Raw genomic sequence first — 18,875 nt, forward strand, 5'->3', positions numbered from 1 at the left:
TCTCAATGGTGGATTGTTAAACCTTCACCACTGCTCTGTAGAGGTTGCTGTTGGTGTGGTCTTTACAGCTGTCACAGTGTTTCTGTCATTAGCTTTTCTTTGTTCTGTGCATTTTGCTCAGTCACCACTTGTTTACTTCTTTTTTAACACAGGTTTAAAAAAAAAGGAACTGTACTGGACGTGAATGTGAAAATGTTTCCCTGTTTTCTCAGAGGCTTCTTCTCAGGCAGCTCTCTACTTTTAATTTTCATTAACCCTTTATAACAACCTATGCAGTCTTTACAGGTCAAGCCCAAGGTCAAAACCAAGTGTAGTCATTGAGAGCTAGTTACTGAGCTAGTTACAGGACACATCTGGCTAACAAGAAACACCTGTTAGTCACAGGTTCCAATACTTTTGCTTACACAAAATCATGAGTCATAATGATTCTAGAGCCGTGATTTAAAACAACAGAAGAAGACGATCTGACTGTTCCCTGGTCTGTGAGAGGAAATGGAAAAATCTCTATGACCTTGAGATTTGGACTGTGAGTGAGAAACAGCTCAGAGGAGCTGAGGAGGCTTTCCTAAAAATGTACTCCTCTAAGTACTAGTTTAAAGTTAATTCCTGAACATTTACTGTTAAAAATCATCAACATAAATATAATTTCTTCTCTTTACAAATCAACCCTTTAGTTAGTAACAATAAAATTGTGGGGTATAAACATCAACCAAAAGGAGAAGATTTTAATTGTCAACTGATTTCACACTGATGTGTGCTGTTAACTGCAAACTGTGTGTGCTAACATGTGGTTATCCAACATTATACTACAAATGTTATTAGCAGATTGGATTTTGAATGAAGGATCTGTATCTGGAAAGTAGCTAGAAACTAAAGCTGCCAAGTAAATATAGGGGGTAAATGGTTTTCTTATTATGTAGTGGAATAAAAGCAAAAGTAAGATATATATATATATATATATATATATATATATATATATATATATATATATATATATATATATATATATATATATAAAATATAAAAGATCATTGTTACCATCAGTTTTAATAGAAATCAATTCTGAACCTGAATACATGCTGACGTCATCTGTCCCGCCTAGGAGACCGCTCCCATTGGATAAACACGCGGAAGTGAGTGAACACTTGTGCTAACAACAACAAGGAGCTGTGTTGTCTTTTCTATTGATGTATTTCTGCCTCCCTGAGTGTTGTTAACAAACATGGCTCTACCGGCTCAGCTCAGATCCATCCAACACTACCTGCGGACCGCACAGGAACATGAAAAACGGGACCCAGTCGTCGCTTACTATTGTAAGTTTGTGTGTTGGCTAATATTAGCCGTAACTACAGTTAGCATCCTAGCTTTGTTTACCTGAGCCGACAGCTGACAGTGCGTTAGCTTAGCCTCTTCAGCTTTAATTTAGCTGAACTTTAATTTAAACTGCTCACACACGACAACCGTTTCAAAGCGTTAACGAGCCACCAAACCGCTGCTTTACAGTAATATGTACCACATCGTTACCTAAGTTAGTGTTGACCTCAACTGTAGCTTTGACAGAAACTTCACCACCGGCTAACACTTAGCTGTTAGCTACTTAACATCAGGGAGTTTCCAACGGATCACTGAGGTGTTTCATGTCGGTGGGGAATCACACACTGTCGGTTTTGTTCAGTCGTACAAAGTAATAAACAGCCAGTAAATTTATGCAAATACTGTACTACTGGATGTATTTGGTAGCTTTTGTTACTTTGCAGATAGTAATGAAATACTTTATTGATGCCCTTGGTGAAATATAATCACCTAAAATAATGGTGCATTATTATAGAAAACGTTTACCTAAGTAGTAACTACTTTTAACATGTTTGGTCATGTTTGCCTCCAGTTAGTCACACCTAGCTGCCATACAGGTCCAGAGTCAGTGGACAGTCACAGTCTAAGTGTTTCAGCCTCTGACTGGTCCAGCTTGTTTGTCGTTGCCTAATCGATGGTCGTAAGTCCCTCATATTCAGGCATGACTGGCTCAGCTGTCAAGAATGGACTCCACCCCAGTACACTGTGAGATCGTGTCACGCTGTGTCAGTTGTTAAACAGTATAACCTGGTGACTAATGAGTTTGAATGACATGCTGTACAGTGATGTCATAGTAAGTGTAGTTAGTTAACTATTGTTGACTCTATTAATACTAATAGAAAATAATCTGTTACGTACATTACTGCTCCTTTGTATGTGAGGTTCTTGCCATTATTTAAAATTTGATGATGCTGTTGCCTATATGACTACAATAGACCAGATTGTATTCTCTAGAAAACTTTCATACCATTCCTGTCCTTATAACATCACCGTCATGAAGCATGAGAGATTGTCTTCACTGTAGCTTTTCCGATAGTGATGAGTCACCTGACCTGAAGTAAACATCCCATTGCACAGCTGCTGATTGAATGAATGTTTCAAGTAAAATTTTTACATTCACCTTTATTAATTTACTTGAACAGGTACAGATGGTTATGAACTTGTTATATGCAATTGTATTATGAAATGTTAGGTGTTAGCCTAAAGCACCCATCCTTCTTTCCTGTGAATTAGGCCAACCTTTTGGCATTTGACTGATAATATAGTGCAGTGTGCATGTGCTTGAATGCAGCAGGGGTCTGCATCTGACCTAGTTGAGCTGTGACATGAAAGAGCTGCTTTAGGCGAGATGCACACCAAGAGGTATGAAGAAGAAAAAAAAACTGTCAGATCAAAATCATGTGTCCACCGTGGTGACAGACGTGTGTGCTGACGCTTTTTTCTGACAGCTGAGGAAAACTGGAAAAAGAAAGACTCTTTATTTAATCATTGTGTTTGGCAAGTAGCTATTTTTTTGTTTGTTTTTGTATCTTGTTTATTTGATTGTTGGATCGAACTAGAAGTAGAAGAGGGAGATTTTTATTAGTTCTACTGATTTTTATTAGATTTATGTAAATCATTTGTGTATCAAACTCTCTGTTGACATTTGCCCTGCAGCTACAGTAAACCTACTTAATACTAGTAAATAATTATGTGTGGCAACAGTATAAAGGCGAAGATTTATGGCCATGAGTCTATTGTCCCAGTGCATGCTGGAAAGTTTCCAAACACACATACTTCATGTATTTGCAATCACACGATCATCACTCAGCCAGTCATGTGAATGCTGGAGAGCACACAGTTGTCAAAGTAACTTTATCAACAAGAAATCAACACAATAATTTTAGCCTGATAACAGCAGATGAGCTGAATTACTGAAGTGAGATTTAAAGATCAGGCCTGTGGTGCATTGACTGATCACTTGTGAATTGACTCACTGAATCATGTGAACAAAATAAAACATACGATGGAAAAGAAAATAATTAATTAGACCGAGAGTAAATAGGATTTAGTCATTTTCATAATATGAAAAAAGCTAACTAGTTCAAGTTCAAACAGCCTGTTCTCATCCCCTCCCAGTAATACCAGTAGCCTACTGTATCACGGAAATAGTAAAAGACGTCAGCACTGATTTAAGATTCAGTCGTGCTCAGAAACACTTTGGTGCCCGCTCCCTCGAGAGCTCGAACCTGAACACTTCACTTGAAGTGTGTGTGTGTGTGTGTGTGTGTGTGTGAGTGTGATGTTCAGTGCTTTTGTAGATTCTGCCAACGCTTTGAAGTCATAGTGGCTCTGTCATCTTCATCACCTTACGTATCCTTCATCTCTCGCTGCTGTGAATGCGAAGGCCACCTGCCAGTGCACTTGTTGTGTCAATTAAACTACAAAGCAGGTGCTGTTGAGATTTTGTGCAATAGAAAAAATTGCACATAGACACAAAGGAAATGAGTCACAGAAGTGTTATCCCAGTTGTGTACATGTAAAACCATGGAGAAGTAGATACATTAAAAGTGAAAGACACGAGGGCGATGGCCCTATACACAACGTGCCAATCACAGGCTGCAGTGTGAAGAGTCGAGAGAGTGTAGCTATCCTCTTGTTAGTGTTGTAGACGGCTTCTGGTTGATGGACATTTGTTCTCTTATCTACCAGACCACCTTTTCACAGCATGCCCATAACTTTTCACAGCAATTTGCGTTGAAGTGTTTTAGTCTTCTTCATTTGTTGCTTCATTTATCCAAGACTCCAGGGTCTTTCGAGCATTTAAAGCTTACACATATGACAAAACCAACATAATTTACCTCATCAATAATGATTTGAAAGTTATTTTAAGCTGGTCCTCCACTGGCAGGCGGTAGGTAAATAAATGTATGTGCCCAGCATCCTTTGGGAAACACTATATAGCTTTATTCAAAAACATTTATGCAGGAAGATGTTAATGGTCAAAGGCTTTTTTTCCTGTTTTTAAGGTTCAATGTGGCTCATCACTGATTCCTCTTTGGCTTTGTCACAGGGAAGGAGAGCCCCTGCTGGGAAGTGTGTTAGGCCACTGAGAATGGTGGTGGATGGTGTGGGGTGGGTGAACAGTATGCTTCAAGACACACCTTCCTTTTCTGTTTTTCTGATGTGAATATAACCATTTGTACATAACAGTCTGTTTGTGTGTGTCAGAAACATGCTCACAGATTTATGTATGGTAGTCGTGGATTTTGACTGTGTGCCTTCTTTGGATTTAAATAGCAAAATATGAGAATATATAAAACAATATATTCCCAGAAATGCTGATCTTACCTTTAATGAAGGGGAGACTTCCACCTTTACTTTATAAGCTGTGTTTTAAATGGAACGGCAGTGAGCGGCCGTCCTCTGATCATTTTCTCAAAGCAAACACGCAGTTACAGACTGTTTAGTTTTAGGTTTTTCTGAAGAGGCTGCTCTAAACATCAAAGTACCTATGACCTGTGTCCATTTGCATTTGGTTGCAAAGTTCAATCAAACCCTTTTACTCTTTTATGTTTTTGTTTGGACTGGACATTGCCTCTAAATGGATAGTTGGAGATCTTCCAAACCAATCATCCACTGGTTCAGTTATCAGTCACAGACAAATCTGTGGCCCATCGTCATTTCCAGCCACAATGTGATACTGTTGTAATGTCAAATTAAACAGGTGAGGCTGAGGCCGTGTAGCAACTTTGAGGCTGGCATTGATAATAATAAAAAAATACAATAAAATAAATAAATGTTATAGAAAAAAAATGACCTGCACACACGTTCTGAAGTATCTCAAACTGTTTTCATTTTTTTGTTTTGCAGTTTATTGCAGAAACGAGTGAAATCGTCCTCGCGGCCATCTGCTCTCTGTGCAGCTGAAGCTTTCAGGGTTTTTACTTAAATTAATATTTTTTAATTGGGGGTTTTACATTGTTTATGTGAATGGGACAGAGGTTCTATAGGAAAACACCAGCTGTGCTTTGAGCAGCTTTAGTGGGTTAGATTGATGACATGACACCTTTTTAAATTTTCTGAAAATGTGTTTAGGTTGAAAACAAAGTTAACATTTGTGCCACTTGTTGTTAATGTAACTCAAACAGTGTGCCTGCTACGGTGATGACTTTTAAGAATCAGGGGTCAGGCGTAGGAGGGGGGTTGGGCTGGTTTTGATGTGAAAGTGGCTGCTTATGTTGTGAACACTGTGTTGAGTCAGTTTGCAGCAGATAAGAGGTTTAACTTTATCTCGAAGCACAAACAGACCTGTTCTCACAGATGTTGTGGACCAGTATTCCAAGTTTTCAAGAAAGAAGTAGGGAACTTTATAAGCCTTGATTTGCATTCATTCATTTTTTAATCTGTACTCACATAGGAAATGTACAGTATTTGTATTTGTTGTTGTTAAAGCTGGTGGTCTCACCAGTGTGCCGTAGGAACCTGTGCAGGATGCAGGATGGTTGTGTTCTGTTTGGCATGCAGTCACGGTGTCCTGATGGGCACTGAGGTGAACCAGTGATCCAGCCAGACCACTGGAGGTCAGCAGCACCATGTGTCTGGGCCTCTGAGCCTTACTGTTACTGAGTGTGAGTGTATGTTATCATGGAGTCTAACTTGACTTTACTTGATACTTGTTGCTTTGGAGAATGAACATTGTGGGAGAAGCTGTTTTGCCAGGAACCCTGTTGCTTAATAAAAAAATAAGCTAAAGTTAAAATATAAATTTGATAAAAAGAATCAGGACAAGAAAACCTGTAAATATTACAACTACTGCTCTGCCTTCACTTCTGCTTTCAGTGTTGCTGTGTTAATTACAGCATATTCCTCAGGAGCGTTGGTTTTCATCATCAGCTTCCCCAAAATAAATTCGACACTATCACTAATTGCCCAAGCAGATGGTTACAAATCCGGCCGTCCAGAGGAGTTTGAGTTGAGCAGATTGGAAATCTGACAGATACTGACACATATGTGGAAGAGAGGACGAGTCAATAGGCTGTCGAGATGTCAGTTTTGTTTTTATTTTTTTATATATTTTTAAACCTTTATTACAGACACTTTACTGGATTGTGTGTGTACCCAAAGCCTGATATGTTAATTCTCTGTTTGTGTTAGATTCTTGTTCAGGAGCGGTTCAAACACATCACTTATAGTGTTTCTTCATTACCACCAACAACCAGGAAGTAAAGTACAGGACAGGAGTAGTATTAAAGTATATATTACTTTAACTATGTAGTCTTTAAGAATTGATCAGCATATTTGAGTTCATTATTGTTCAAGTTTTACAATCGGAGTCAGACGGGGCCATTGGGCTGCCATCTTTTCCACTGACCACTATTGCGTTTTATCCAACATTTAGCCTCAGCTCTACATCAGCAGGTCTGTCTAAATTAGCCTGATAATGCTGCCCAATATTTTACCCTACCTCCACCCCAGAACAGGTCAGTCAATAGAGGATTGAGTCAAAGCCATGATTTGTTTAGCTATAATGAAGTGGCATAATTCAGCTGCAGCTCCCTGGCTGACAGCGTTTGGCTGCGTTACAACCACCGTTTCACACAGATTGGATCACTGACATTATAAATGAGCTGTAGATCTGAGGCTGAACATCGGTACCTTACGTTATCCAATAAATGCCTCTGGATGAGAAACTGTCGTCTTTATTTTATTTAATGTATTAGGTTATTAATCTGCATTATTGCTGTATTTAAAGTTGCCTTTCTTTATTCATTAGAATACATTTCTCATCCCCTATCCACGTGGGCTGCTTAGAAAAATTCACATGATTTCCAACCTGTTCAAATTAGAATTAAACTAGAACTGACAGAGCATGAATCTGCCATTAATGTAATGCTGTTGCATTTCTAAACAGATGTGAACAGCTTTAATTTAGAATAGATTTTTTGATATGGTGTGAAATCTGAAATGCTCCAACACACGTCTTCTCAGACAGGTGTCATAACTTTCCTTTCAGCACCAACCATTTAGCTTTAACAAAAAATTTAAATAAATACTAGTGTACTAATAGGATAACGGGGCATACAGTGGATTAGAGTGAATTTTACTGATAGCCCCTGGTGAAGAGCAAGACACAGCTTTCACACTGAGGTTTAAATTTGTCCTGGTTATTACAGAATAAATACTCAAATCTGTGCCAGCCAGCTAAAACATGGAGTGAGAGCTCATCAGCCAAGTCATTTCTGCAGATGAATAATAAGCACTAAGGTATTATACTGTATATTCCTTCAATGTTGTATTAAAGTCATGTTGAACCAGCAGATGATTTATTCAGATGCCAAACAGTGACATGTTGTACTGTAACTATGTCGTAGCATAGTGAGCATATTTCCTTCTCTCACACTAACTGTCAGATGCAGCCTTCCTGCATAATGACTTCCTTGTCATTTAAGTGACAGAGTGATTGCATTGGCCCAGATTCAGTTTGGCACAGATTCTTCATGACCAACGTCAAATTTGCGTCGTGGCAGAGGCTGTGGCATTCTGCCGGCACTTTTTACACTGTTGTTAATTCTTCCCTGCTAAACCTCATTTCTTACTCTACACTCGGAGACAGCTGTCGCTTTGAGAGGAATCAAAGGAAATGTAGTTATTCATCAAGTTCTTTCTTAAAGAAATCTTTATTATTTCTTCTGAATTAACACTTTGCTTCAAAACTCAGTCAAACTCCAGCTACAGAAGCACTTTAATTGATAAGATACTCACAGACTAAATAGTAATTAGTAAGAGCTGAAACTACCTGCTGTCAGCTACATTTATCATTTTAATCATCAAATGCATCGTCTGCGTTGGCTGCATGTTTTCTACACTGACATTTGTTAATACTAAATAGTCAGAGTTTAGTGAATCCATGAGTTATTTCAGCCTTTGTGTGTGAACTCTGAGTTGTTTGCTGGTGTCTCAGAGCAGCAGGTTAAAACCAAAGCACATTAAAGTACATTAAAGAAGAAGAAGAAGTAATTTTGGAAATTTGTGTATTCTGTAAAAAGAAGACAAAGCACGCTGCCTCTAGCTACTGATGTCTACATTATAAACTGTGGGCTATTGATGGTTGTGAAAGCCTCTACATGTATACGAGATGATATCTAGTTGTGACTCTTAGTTGTGTAGTAGTTGACATGCTCAGATGTGTTGTGCAATCCACTAAATGCAGCTTTAAAATGTCCTGTGTCGCCCTGAAAAACTTCTTTGACCAAATAGTCCCGAAACCTCAGGAGCTAGAAGTCCCTTTGGTACATTTGTGTTTGCACATTCACCTGAAGAACCACACAGAGTAGGAAGATTAGACGATAACAGAAAATTGAAGGCTGCGATTGAGACATGTTTTTTAGGACTGTGATGTGTGAATGGAAGTTGGAAAAATGTGCAGAAGTGCAAATGGAGATTGAAATCATGAAAGGCAAGGTTGCTTTGAGTGTTTTCTCACTCTGGTTTTCTTGTGCTGTTCTTATCTTGCGGTTGAAATTGGCCATTTGTGACAGGAGGGTACGTTTATGAGATGTGACCTCTTACTGTGGAGAAAAACACCCTTGATGAAATGTTGCATGCCACATATTCAGTGTAGAAAATTCAGGCTGTTAAGTCCTTCCTTACCATCAGAGCACAAAACCACTTTTTGTTTTTGTGCTTTGGCTGCAGTAGTCCTTCACCTGAAGCTTATCGTTTTAGGGTGATGGATGATATTAAATAGTAGCTGAAACACTGGCAGTAAAAAGCATTTTTTACTCTAATTAAGTGCATGACACACAGAAAAGAGGTGCAGCCAAGTGGAAAGTTCCACCAGAGACCATGTAATCTCAGCAAATAACAGCCTGAAAGGTTTATTATTTCACCAGTTACAAACACTTGTGTGCTACTTTCTCGATGGTAATGGACAGAAATAACAGGACCAGCACAATTATTCATAAAAATATCATAGTATACTTCTGTAATCAGATTATGTGGAATAGTCAGTTGGTGACCTAAAGTCACTGCTACCTGCAAGGAATATTCTAATTAGTATGTATTTGTATAACCTGTCAGGTTTCATAAATCAAAACTACCCATTAAACTAACCTTTGAAGATTTTGACTACACATAGCATTTGATGAAGAAACCTCAGGGAATGTTTGGTGGATATTTTCCATCTGTTTCTGTCATTCATCATCTGAACACAATCCTTGCAGCCCTACAGAACACACATTTCTACTGACAGTGAAAGGGCAGAAATGCACACAGCAGCTAGCAGCAGTAAGCAGTGAAGCAGGTAGAGTTTGAACAGCTATTTCCATCATAAGACCAGCAGAGGGCTGGAGCACTGCGGAACGACATCTGCGAGTGTGAGAGGGTGGGTCAGGCTTGGCTCTGCTGTAGTTTTTCAGTTTTTGTGGCCTTACATCCTCTCTGCTCTCCGAGCCGTCTGTGTTGCAGTTCATTGTCTGTGAGTGTTGCTCTGGATGGGTGAATACTACAATGAAAGCCTTTGTCACTTGCTGCCTGCCTGCTGCAGTGGCTGAGGATTTGCCGGCTGTTTCTCTCTCTCTCTCTACGCTGGCTGGTTAACTGATTCTGTGGCTTCCACAGGAGAACATGCATGTGTGTCACTCGGGTGGTTTTTTGGAAATATTGAGTGGTGGCTGCCTGGCGCTGACTCCCCACCATCCTGCCCTGTGAAATGGGACATTGTTCTGTTGATGCACAGTGACTCAACCACTAAACATGAGGTGGAAACTGAGGAGAGAAAAGAAGAACCAAATCTGGATGGTTGCCTGGTATCAGATCCTACTGTATGACACCTGATTATAAAAGGAGCTGAAATAATTAGTATCTAGTAGTAACTAGTATTAGGTTTTTTTCTTTACTTGAAATTTTCAACATGAAAAACATGATTTTCTTATTAAAACCTGCTGCTCTCGTGATTCATTTAACTAGAGCTTTGACAAACACATTATGTACTCGCAAATCTACCCCATAAAGCACCTCTGTTCTTTTATCTAGAAGGTTAACACTATATTTGATCAAATATATTTTTTTTCTAACAAAGCAGAAATCTGGATTGACCCATGTCAGCTGTTGTCGTTCAGTGTGCTATGCCTCACTGCTGCTGTAAAATGTAAACTGTCCAGGAAATCTAATCCGTCCTCATGCTGACTGTTAATCCTGGTGGCGTCCTCTGTGCTTGCAGTAAGAAGAAAATGTAAGCCGCCCCCCCCAGCTCAGACAGATCACACACTGCTGACTTGGTTTGGTTGAACAATGCACACACATGACTGCACACAGACAGGCCTGCTGTGGATTATGTGGATGACACCTGTAGTGTTTGCTTGCCTGGCAGTACAGGTGCTAGATATATAGTTACCTTGTACATATCTCTACTGTGTATGTGTTTGTTAGGCCCATAACTCCCTATTAGCTGTACTCAGCAGACTTGCTGATTTGGCCACACAACTAATTGACAGGTGAGGGGTTGAGGGAGATGGAGCTCTGACAGAGATTCTCCTGTCCTGGCTTGGGTGGGAAATCGTTTGACCTTCTTCCATCTCCGAGAGTATTGTTGTGTTTAATCCTGTTGCAGAGGAGAAGAAAACATGCAAGCAACCTTCATGAAGTCTTCAAATGAGGAAAGACTTGATTGAGATGTAAAAGGATGTTTAATCCTCTCCGTCTTTCATCTTTCCTCCTCATCTTCCCCCCACCTTCTGTCCTTTCCTTCAGGTCGCCTTTATGCTATGCAGACAGGCATGAAGCTGGACAGTAAAACACCAGAGTGCCGAAAGTTCCTGGTCAAACTCATGGACCAGCTGGAGTCGGTAAGTCAGACCAGCTTTTGACCTCTGTTTTCTGTGTGTCACATATTCCAATATAATGGTGTAATCACAAATAAAGGAAAAGAAACGGACAAACTGTCAGGTTGATTTTGTACTAGTGGATGTTCTCTTTTCTAAGCACTTCTTAGCTATGTGGGAGGTAGGGATTGGAAGTTGACAGCAGTTATCAAAACTGCTCTGGGACTTTTAGATATCACACAATCACATAACCAGATAGGATTGTTTGCCTTTTCTACAGCACTGATGCACAAAATGTGTTTTATCTTATTCTTCAGCATATGACTGACCAGTACTCATAGAAGACGCACCTGTCTGCAGCATACTGCCAAAAATCAACTCTTTTCTTTCCAGAGTTATGTGAATTATGAACTACCGCATATTGAAGTTTGAGTTTTGTTTTAAATTCAGACAATATTACAAATCTTTATCTGCAGAGGGCTCAACAGAAGTTGAGAATTACTGGACTATAAGAATTCAGACGGTTTTAAGGATAAACTGTATGAAAAGGTTTGAAGAGAAGTCTGGGAAACTAGCTCACTGACAGGTTGGTAAAGGCATTGTTTGGGTTCATACTCCTTCATACAGGTGAGATTGAGTGTCAGAAAATACTTCAGAAAGAATAATGGCCTTTAGTAGAGCTGCATGGTTCAGCTGACAGCCTTATTACTGCTGATGTGGTTGTTGTGGTTGTTGAAAATGGAAAACGCTGCTGGATCATAGTCATTACACACAGGCATAGCTGCTGGCTGCCTGTAGTGTCACCTTTACCACAGAACCACATGGATGAATGGCTCTTTTCTTATAAAACACACTGCAGAGCTCTACTGTAATGAATACACACATAGAAACACACACACTCACTAAAAGGCTTGACATTTGCCTGTTGTTCATCAGTGGCTGGGCTAGTCGCAGTGGCTCTTCTCAGAGGTTTGAGGTTTCCTTCCTCAGAGATGTTAACAACACCACAGCTACCAGCACCTCCCAGGGAATCAGTAAAACTGTGCCCTGCGACTCCAAGGGGTTATATGAGCAACAGAGCAGAATACTTCATTACGATAAAATTCATGTTGACCCTGTCTCACAAGTAACATCTTTGCTAACATCAGCGGAAAAGTTCTCCCATATGAGAAGTATCAGACGCGTATCAGACAGTATAGATGCTGATTCAAGCCTAAGTTTTTATTTAACACACATTCACTCAAAGTAGGCTTCTCTCAGGAATGTTAACAGGAGAAGAAACTAATTAGACTTTATTGGGTTATTATGATGAGGATGGGGGGGCTCTGAACCTCCCAACAGGGTTGAGCAAATGAGCCTTTTATCTAGATTGAGATGGACAGAAGAAGAGGTGATGGAGCAGGAACGTACAATTTGAACTCATAATTCCACTGCTCTAATGCAGCATGCCTGAACCACAAAGAGACCTAAAGGTGAAATAATAGTTTTTGTTTTTCAGTTTCAGAGCAGTTCTTAGCGAGAGTTAACAGGAGTGAATGAGATGGGGTTGCAGTCTTTATGGAAGGGGGAGGTGGTGAGGAGGTGGGAAGTCCCACAGCGATGCTGGGCTCACTTTATATCACTCAGAGCCAATTAAAGGAAGCAGTGGACAAGGATAAAAACATGCATGCACGCACACAGCTTCCCACTTCATCCTGGTTTTACAGTGGCTCCAGGGATGGTCATTACTGTCACACACTCAGGATGCTGCTCCCAACAGGACTCCCATCCGCTGCTTTGATGTGTTAGTTATTAGCGTTGTATTACCGTCATTGATGTTCTGGTTGTGGTTTGTTAACTCCATGTGTTTGTCTGTATATGTTTTACTGCAGTGGCTGTTGTGCTCCTGAGTTGTGCTGTGTCATGTAGGAAGGTCTTTGTATTAATTAGTCAGTCATTTATAAATTACTTTATTTGCTGCAAGTGCCAGAACAGGTGACTGTTCATCCAGGGAACTCAGAGTGCTTCCATTGGAATAACAGAAATGTAGTATTCATAAATATGTTGTCATTAGTGTGTTATTGTCCAACCATCATTCTTACTTTAGCTCAGACTGAACCTTTTATATCTGTGTAAGGAGCGGGTCCCCTAACATGGACACCACCATGTTGCACCACCATGTTTCTACAGTAGCTCAGAGCAGACAAACCAAACACTGGCTTTAAAAAGAAGAAAATGCATTTTGCTTGAATTTGGTCACAGTAGAGTTGCAATAATACTTGTTATCTTACTAAACTGTTGAACAAAACCCAGTTTCACCATTAATAGCTTTCCAAACACCTGTATTACTAGTTGATGCCGTTGTAGAAGATTCTTTATTTAATTTATTGACACCAAAAACTCCCAAGTGCTGTTAAATGGGGATGTGGGGATGATCAGAAGGTTGCATTTTGCAGCCTTACCACTAGATGCCGCTTAATCTTTCCCATTTTACACATAATACCTTTCAGGTAAAGTTTGTATTTAATATTATTCTTTGCTATTATAGTTGCTGTTTCTTATGAATCTTACGTTTCACGGAGTTGCATCACCAAGGCTATTTTTGTGAACAGTCTTAGAGAAACTGTGCGACACTGTCCTCTCACTGATTTTTTTTTTAAGGTGCAGGGTGATGTGTTTTTCAGAGTAATTCAGCCTGCTGACTGAAGGAGTTCTGAGAAACCACACTGGTAGCTTCAATTATTCCAACTCCACATAGCGTTTATATTCTTCATGTGTGTTCTGGGTCTGGCCCGTGCTCTCGTGCTAGTTGGACCAGAATACCTCCAGGGAAGCCCTCTTGATCGAATGCCAGAGCCATGATTACTGTCAGCATGAAGGAGTGGTTCTGCTTCAAAGTCTTTCTGGATCTCTGAACTTCTAAGGTTGAATCTAGACACCACGGGATGGAAACCTATCTCAGCCTTTAGTATCCTTCATCTCATTCTTTCTGTAAGAGTTGGAAAGTAGATCTTCCAGTAAATGAGGAACCTTTCCTACACTGTTCACCTCCTCAACTTGATCAAGAAGTTTATTTGCCCTGTTAAACCTCGTGACTGGTTTGCACAGTAAAAGCTTTTCAAGGTGCTGCTGACAGCATGGAACCATCAGTACCACACATGGAGAAACCTGTTAATTTATATTCCTAATGAAGACAAGCAAGCAACACTTCTGCTGTAAAAGAGTTTATCTTGAATTCAGCTTTCTTAAACATGGGATACCCTGAGGTTTCTTGGTATGTTCCACTCCTTTATGGACTGTTGATGGTAGTTCTGACTCATTCCTACTGCAGCTTCTCTCACTTTCCCTGATGACCTGGCTCGTACATACAATACATGTTGGACTCATTAATTCTGTTTTCCACCATCATCGCCGGCTCAACTCTCAGAGGCCTTACTCTCACTGGGATGGTGGAAAATCACTTGTTTAAAAATCAGTTTCATATCCTTCAGGGTGGGAAAACACCAGCAGCTACCAGTGAGATGTTGCTAAATTTAGAGGCTTGTTTGATTTATTTTTAGTTTGATCAAAATTATGCCATTATGATTTAGATATTTCACGATAAATGTATCTATCATCTGAAAATGAACTGCAGTATAGCCAGTGTTTCTTTATGAACCAGCCAACTGTTAATGATGCCTAGCTTTGCAGAAAATGTCGGAGCTGAAACCCACATTGTTAATTATTCAGTGATACTACCTGCTGTTTGTCTTGGCTTCATTTTATTAGGATTATTTGGATCCAACCTGTAACACGGTTACTACTAATACACACATTTTTCATGTCAATGAACCAAAACAATCCGTCATCATCAGTGATATTATTATAATTTGGCCATGACGGTGACTGAATGCTGGCTCTGTTGTGTCTTTAAGGATGAATTACGTTCAATCTGATTGTAAGTTCAGGTCATAGGTGCTGGTTGTGATCATTTATTGGACTTCTACTAAAAACTTTCTTCTCAACTCATAGACCCTTGAGTCTTATTCATAATTTTAGGAACTTCTATAAGATAAGCTGTAAACAGAAAGATGATTGTTAAAATACAGAAGAAATGTCCAGTACTCAATTCAGTTTGGATAAATAACTGAGCCTTTTTCATTTATTCACTAACGTGTAAAATAGAAGTGGGTGTGAAGTCCTGTCCTCATTTTATTAACTTGTTCTGTCTGCTAACTTGATTTAAACTATGCTACTGAATATTTCTAAGAAACCTTGATTCCACAAACTGCTTATTTTCTTTGTCTTCAGGTAAAACATGTCAAATTAGTAAACATTTTGCAGGTTTTATAGTTTAAGAGTTGGTTAAGTTTGGTAAGCAGTCGGATGGAAGCTAAAAATGTCCTGGACCCTGAGAGACAGTGTTGAGTGTAGTGAGTTTCTTTTGATCGTAGATTCTTTTTATTCCCTGTCCAGTTGTCCGTTCTTCATTCTGCACTCAGCTTGGTGGTTTTACATTCCTTCAGCACACACACACACACACACACACACACACACAGATTGATGTAGTCAGTGAACAGTCTATCTATTCAGGCTGGTCAGGGTCCACCTGCTGGAATGAACCGTCGTGTTTGCTTTAGTGGTTTTAGAAACCTGAAGCCCTGCTGGACTCTGTGATGGAAAGAAAAAGAGAGAGTGCAAGGTATTTTTTTATGTAGAAAAGGAATTACAGGTGGAGAAGATTTTTAGAGCGTTCCTCGAGTGCCTCTTTAAGTAGAAAACCTTAACTGTTCCCACACAAACTGAAGACTTTTGCTTTGGCACATTTGTCACTTTTGAAATCTCACAGATAATGTATTTAAATATGATTTTATTTATTTATTTTTTAAGTTCATAGACCTACTTTTTATCCAGAAGCAAATTCAAGTAAAATTACGATTTAACCCATTAATGTCTCACCCATCTGACCTATGTGACAGAATCTTAGTGGGATGCAAACGTGATTTCTAAGTTTCTGTTGGAACCCGACCTGAACCCTCATTTCCATCCTCTGCTTTGACTGGATAGTTGTTTTCTGATGTATTCATGACGAGGCATTCATGATTTATTCCTATATCACGGTAAAGACTTATGATAAAGCCTCAGGAAACTGTGACTGCAATGATCAGCATTTCTACATCAGTATCACTGGAATCTATATGATGGTTATGGGCTCTCGCCGGGTCATAACTTGCATTTTGTCTGAGAAAACGTGCACAAAGTTGAGTCTTTCTTAACTTTCTCCCTTTTTGAATCTGTCGAACTCTGTGGGGGATATATGCCTGGAAAGCCAGGTCTAATTCACAGTGAATGGCAGCTCTTACTGGCCAGAGGCATTGGAACACATCGTTGCACATTTTTGACTTGGAAATTTTATAATCTTGTATCGGTGGAGCCCCAGAACCATATCTAAACTCTAAATTAAATATAATATGGACACTTGAAGGAAGATGTGAGCTCATTGTTCTGCTGTGGGAAATATGAGCTTTACTGTTGGCACTTTGTGTTTGTGGTTTTGTTGTGATGAGCAGCAGAAGTTGCTGCTGTTTTTCTACTTGTTTTCTCCACTGAGCTTTTTCAGTCTTTTTTTTTTTTATTGCTTTTGTGTGTTTGCTCTCGGTCTCTGGAGGCCGTGCTCATGAGGTTTTACACTCACTCACTGAGGGTATGAGTGTGTGTGATTCATACTTCTTGTGCTCTGTCACTGTGTGTGTGGGCCTATGTGAACCTACTCTAGTGTTCCTTAACAAGTTGTAATTATTAAAGCTGACATTCATTTGAAATGAGATGTTTTTTTCTCCCATCAAGTATTCTTCAGGTTTGACCTTTCACGATTAAAGCTAGAGATGGCTCTTCAAGAGATACTCTGTTAAAATGGTCTATTCATGTTTTTAAGTGATCTTCTATTTGTTTTTGTTTTCTAGATGAAAAAGGAGCTGAATGACAATGAGTCCATCACCCAGGAGGTTGTAGGCAACGCCCATATCGAAAACTATGCCTTAAAGATGTTTCTGTACGCCGACAACGAGGACCGAGGAGGACGTTTCCACAAGTAAGAAATTCATCTGAATTTTGTTTGGGTTTGTGGTTTATCCATGTCCACTTCTGTCCACTTCTGTCCACTTCTGTCCGACATTCACTTGCCCTCTGTCATCTCGTTTTCTCCTGTTGTTTTTCTTCTCATCTCCTTTCCTCCTGTTTCCTTCCTTCCTTCTTTCCATTTACTTCTCCCCTTTTCTTTTCCCTTCTTCCTGTCATCCTCTCCCGACTTCCTCTTCTACTGTCCTTGTTTTCTCTTCTCTCTGTGTCATTAATAAATTTAACCTTTTTCCTAAACTCCCTCACACATGTGATTACTGCCCCCCACTCACATTCACTCGTTACAAAACTCGGTTTCAGGTTATTTGTCTCTTAGCAACAGACACTTTATGTTCGTGTGTCAGTACATCTTGTACATACTTGTGTGGGTATCATGCATATCTCTTCACATGTGTCCGTCTGTGTGCATGTACAGTACATAACTTAGTGTCCATGTACATAACAGCAATGACTCAGCTGCTCCTCTCCTCAGGCCACAATCGTTTCATCTCTGTCCGTCCACACCACACTTTTCCATTTGTGGTGAAGCTCTGGCCTCACACAGGCTCAGAGAGGCTGTAATAAACACTAGAACACACTGATTGATCCTGTAATATAAGACGTACTGGCTCCAGTAACCTACTAAAACAGCAGAGATGCAAATTATGTGCAGAGTTCGCAGCAGCAGCTTTTAGTTTCAACTCGTTTAACATGTTGCTGCTGGTCTTTATTTGTTAAAGTAGCAGGAAGACGGAGTGAGATTTTACCATTCAAAGTCAGCTTTATTGCCAATTATGCTATATATCCAGGATATACAGAGGATTGAATTTGTGTTTGACCAATGATTATTTTCATTATTAGCTAATCTGCTTGTTATTTGCATGATATTTATTGGCACCTTTAAATATCCAACTGCCCAAAGCCTCAAGATCGTCAGTTAATCATCATGTAGGACAAAGAAAAACAGTTGAGAAGCTGAAGGTGTATATGCTTTTTGTGGATCAGTGATCTTATTGATGGTGTACACTTGGTTTTTAGAAAACATATCTATTGTCCCACAGTCCTTCACCCAGATTTCTCTTGATAAACTAAACCAAAACATGCTTTTCTTTTGGGTCAGGTAAATTTGGTTAACACAACTAAAATTGTGTTTCTGTCAGAGCTTTACAATCTGTGGAACTCGGATATGGGTTCTTCCTTCCATGGAAGTAGAACATTTGTCTTTAATTGCAAAATTTATTTCGGTCAGGAAACTCAGCCAGCGTGCATGGCAACCTGTTGATTCAATGTGAGGTGTGTGTGTATGTATGTGCATGTGAAAGTGTTTATCAGACAGTATGTGATAAGAGTGTTTTGGCAGGCATTGGGGTAAAACTGGAATGTTGTCTATTATGAATAAGTCTTCATAAATCTCCAGTATCAGCAGCTCCCTTTCCAAAGAACTTGGTAATACTATAGAAGGAGGTTCAAGGAGAAGTAAGGAGGATGTGGAAGGTTTGAAAAGGGATGTAGAAGCCAAGTTGTCCCGCTTTTTACTGAATGAAAGATGAACCATTAGCTCAATATTTCAGCTTCTACAATCAAGTTTAAAATTTAATTCTGCATTTTAATGTGATGGTTGAAGTGTTCGTAATCATTACCACA

The 18,875-nt window shown here is 39.5% G+C and overlaps 1 protein-coding gene across 2 annotated transcripts in view; it reads left to right on the plus strand.

The window, feature by feature from the left end:
* Positions 1 to 1,222: 1,222 nt before the first annotated feature.
* The window catches only part of vta1 (vesicle (multivesicular body) trafficking 1), a 42,750-nt gene continuing 25,097 nt past the window's right edge, over positions 1,223 to 18,875 (plus strand). For both annotated transcript variants that reach the window (XM_026342106.1, XM_026342107.1), the window contains exons 1-3: positions 1,223 to 1,313; positions 11,086 to 11,180; positions 17,078 to 17,205. In XM_026342106.1, the coding sequence (XP_026197891.1) occupies positions 1,223 to 1,313; positions 11,086 to 11,180; positions 17,078 to 17,205 (314 nt within the window). The remainder of the gene's footprint in view (positions 1,314 to 11,085; positions 11,181 to 17,077; positions 17,206 to 18,875) is intronic.

The sequence above is a fragment of the Anabas testudineus genome, chromosome 24 (genome assembly GCF_900324465.2).
Source record: "Anabas testudineus chromosome 24, fAnaTes1.2, whole genome shotgun sequence".
Taxonomy (NCBI): domain Eukaryota; kingdom Metazoa; phylum Chordata; class Actinopteri; order Anabantiformes; family Anabantidae; genus Anabas; species Anabas testudineus.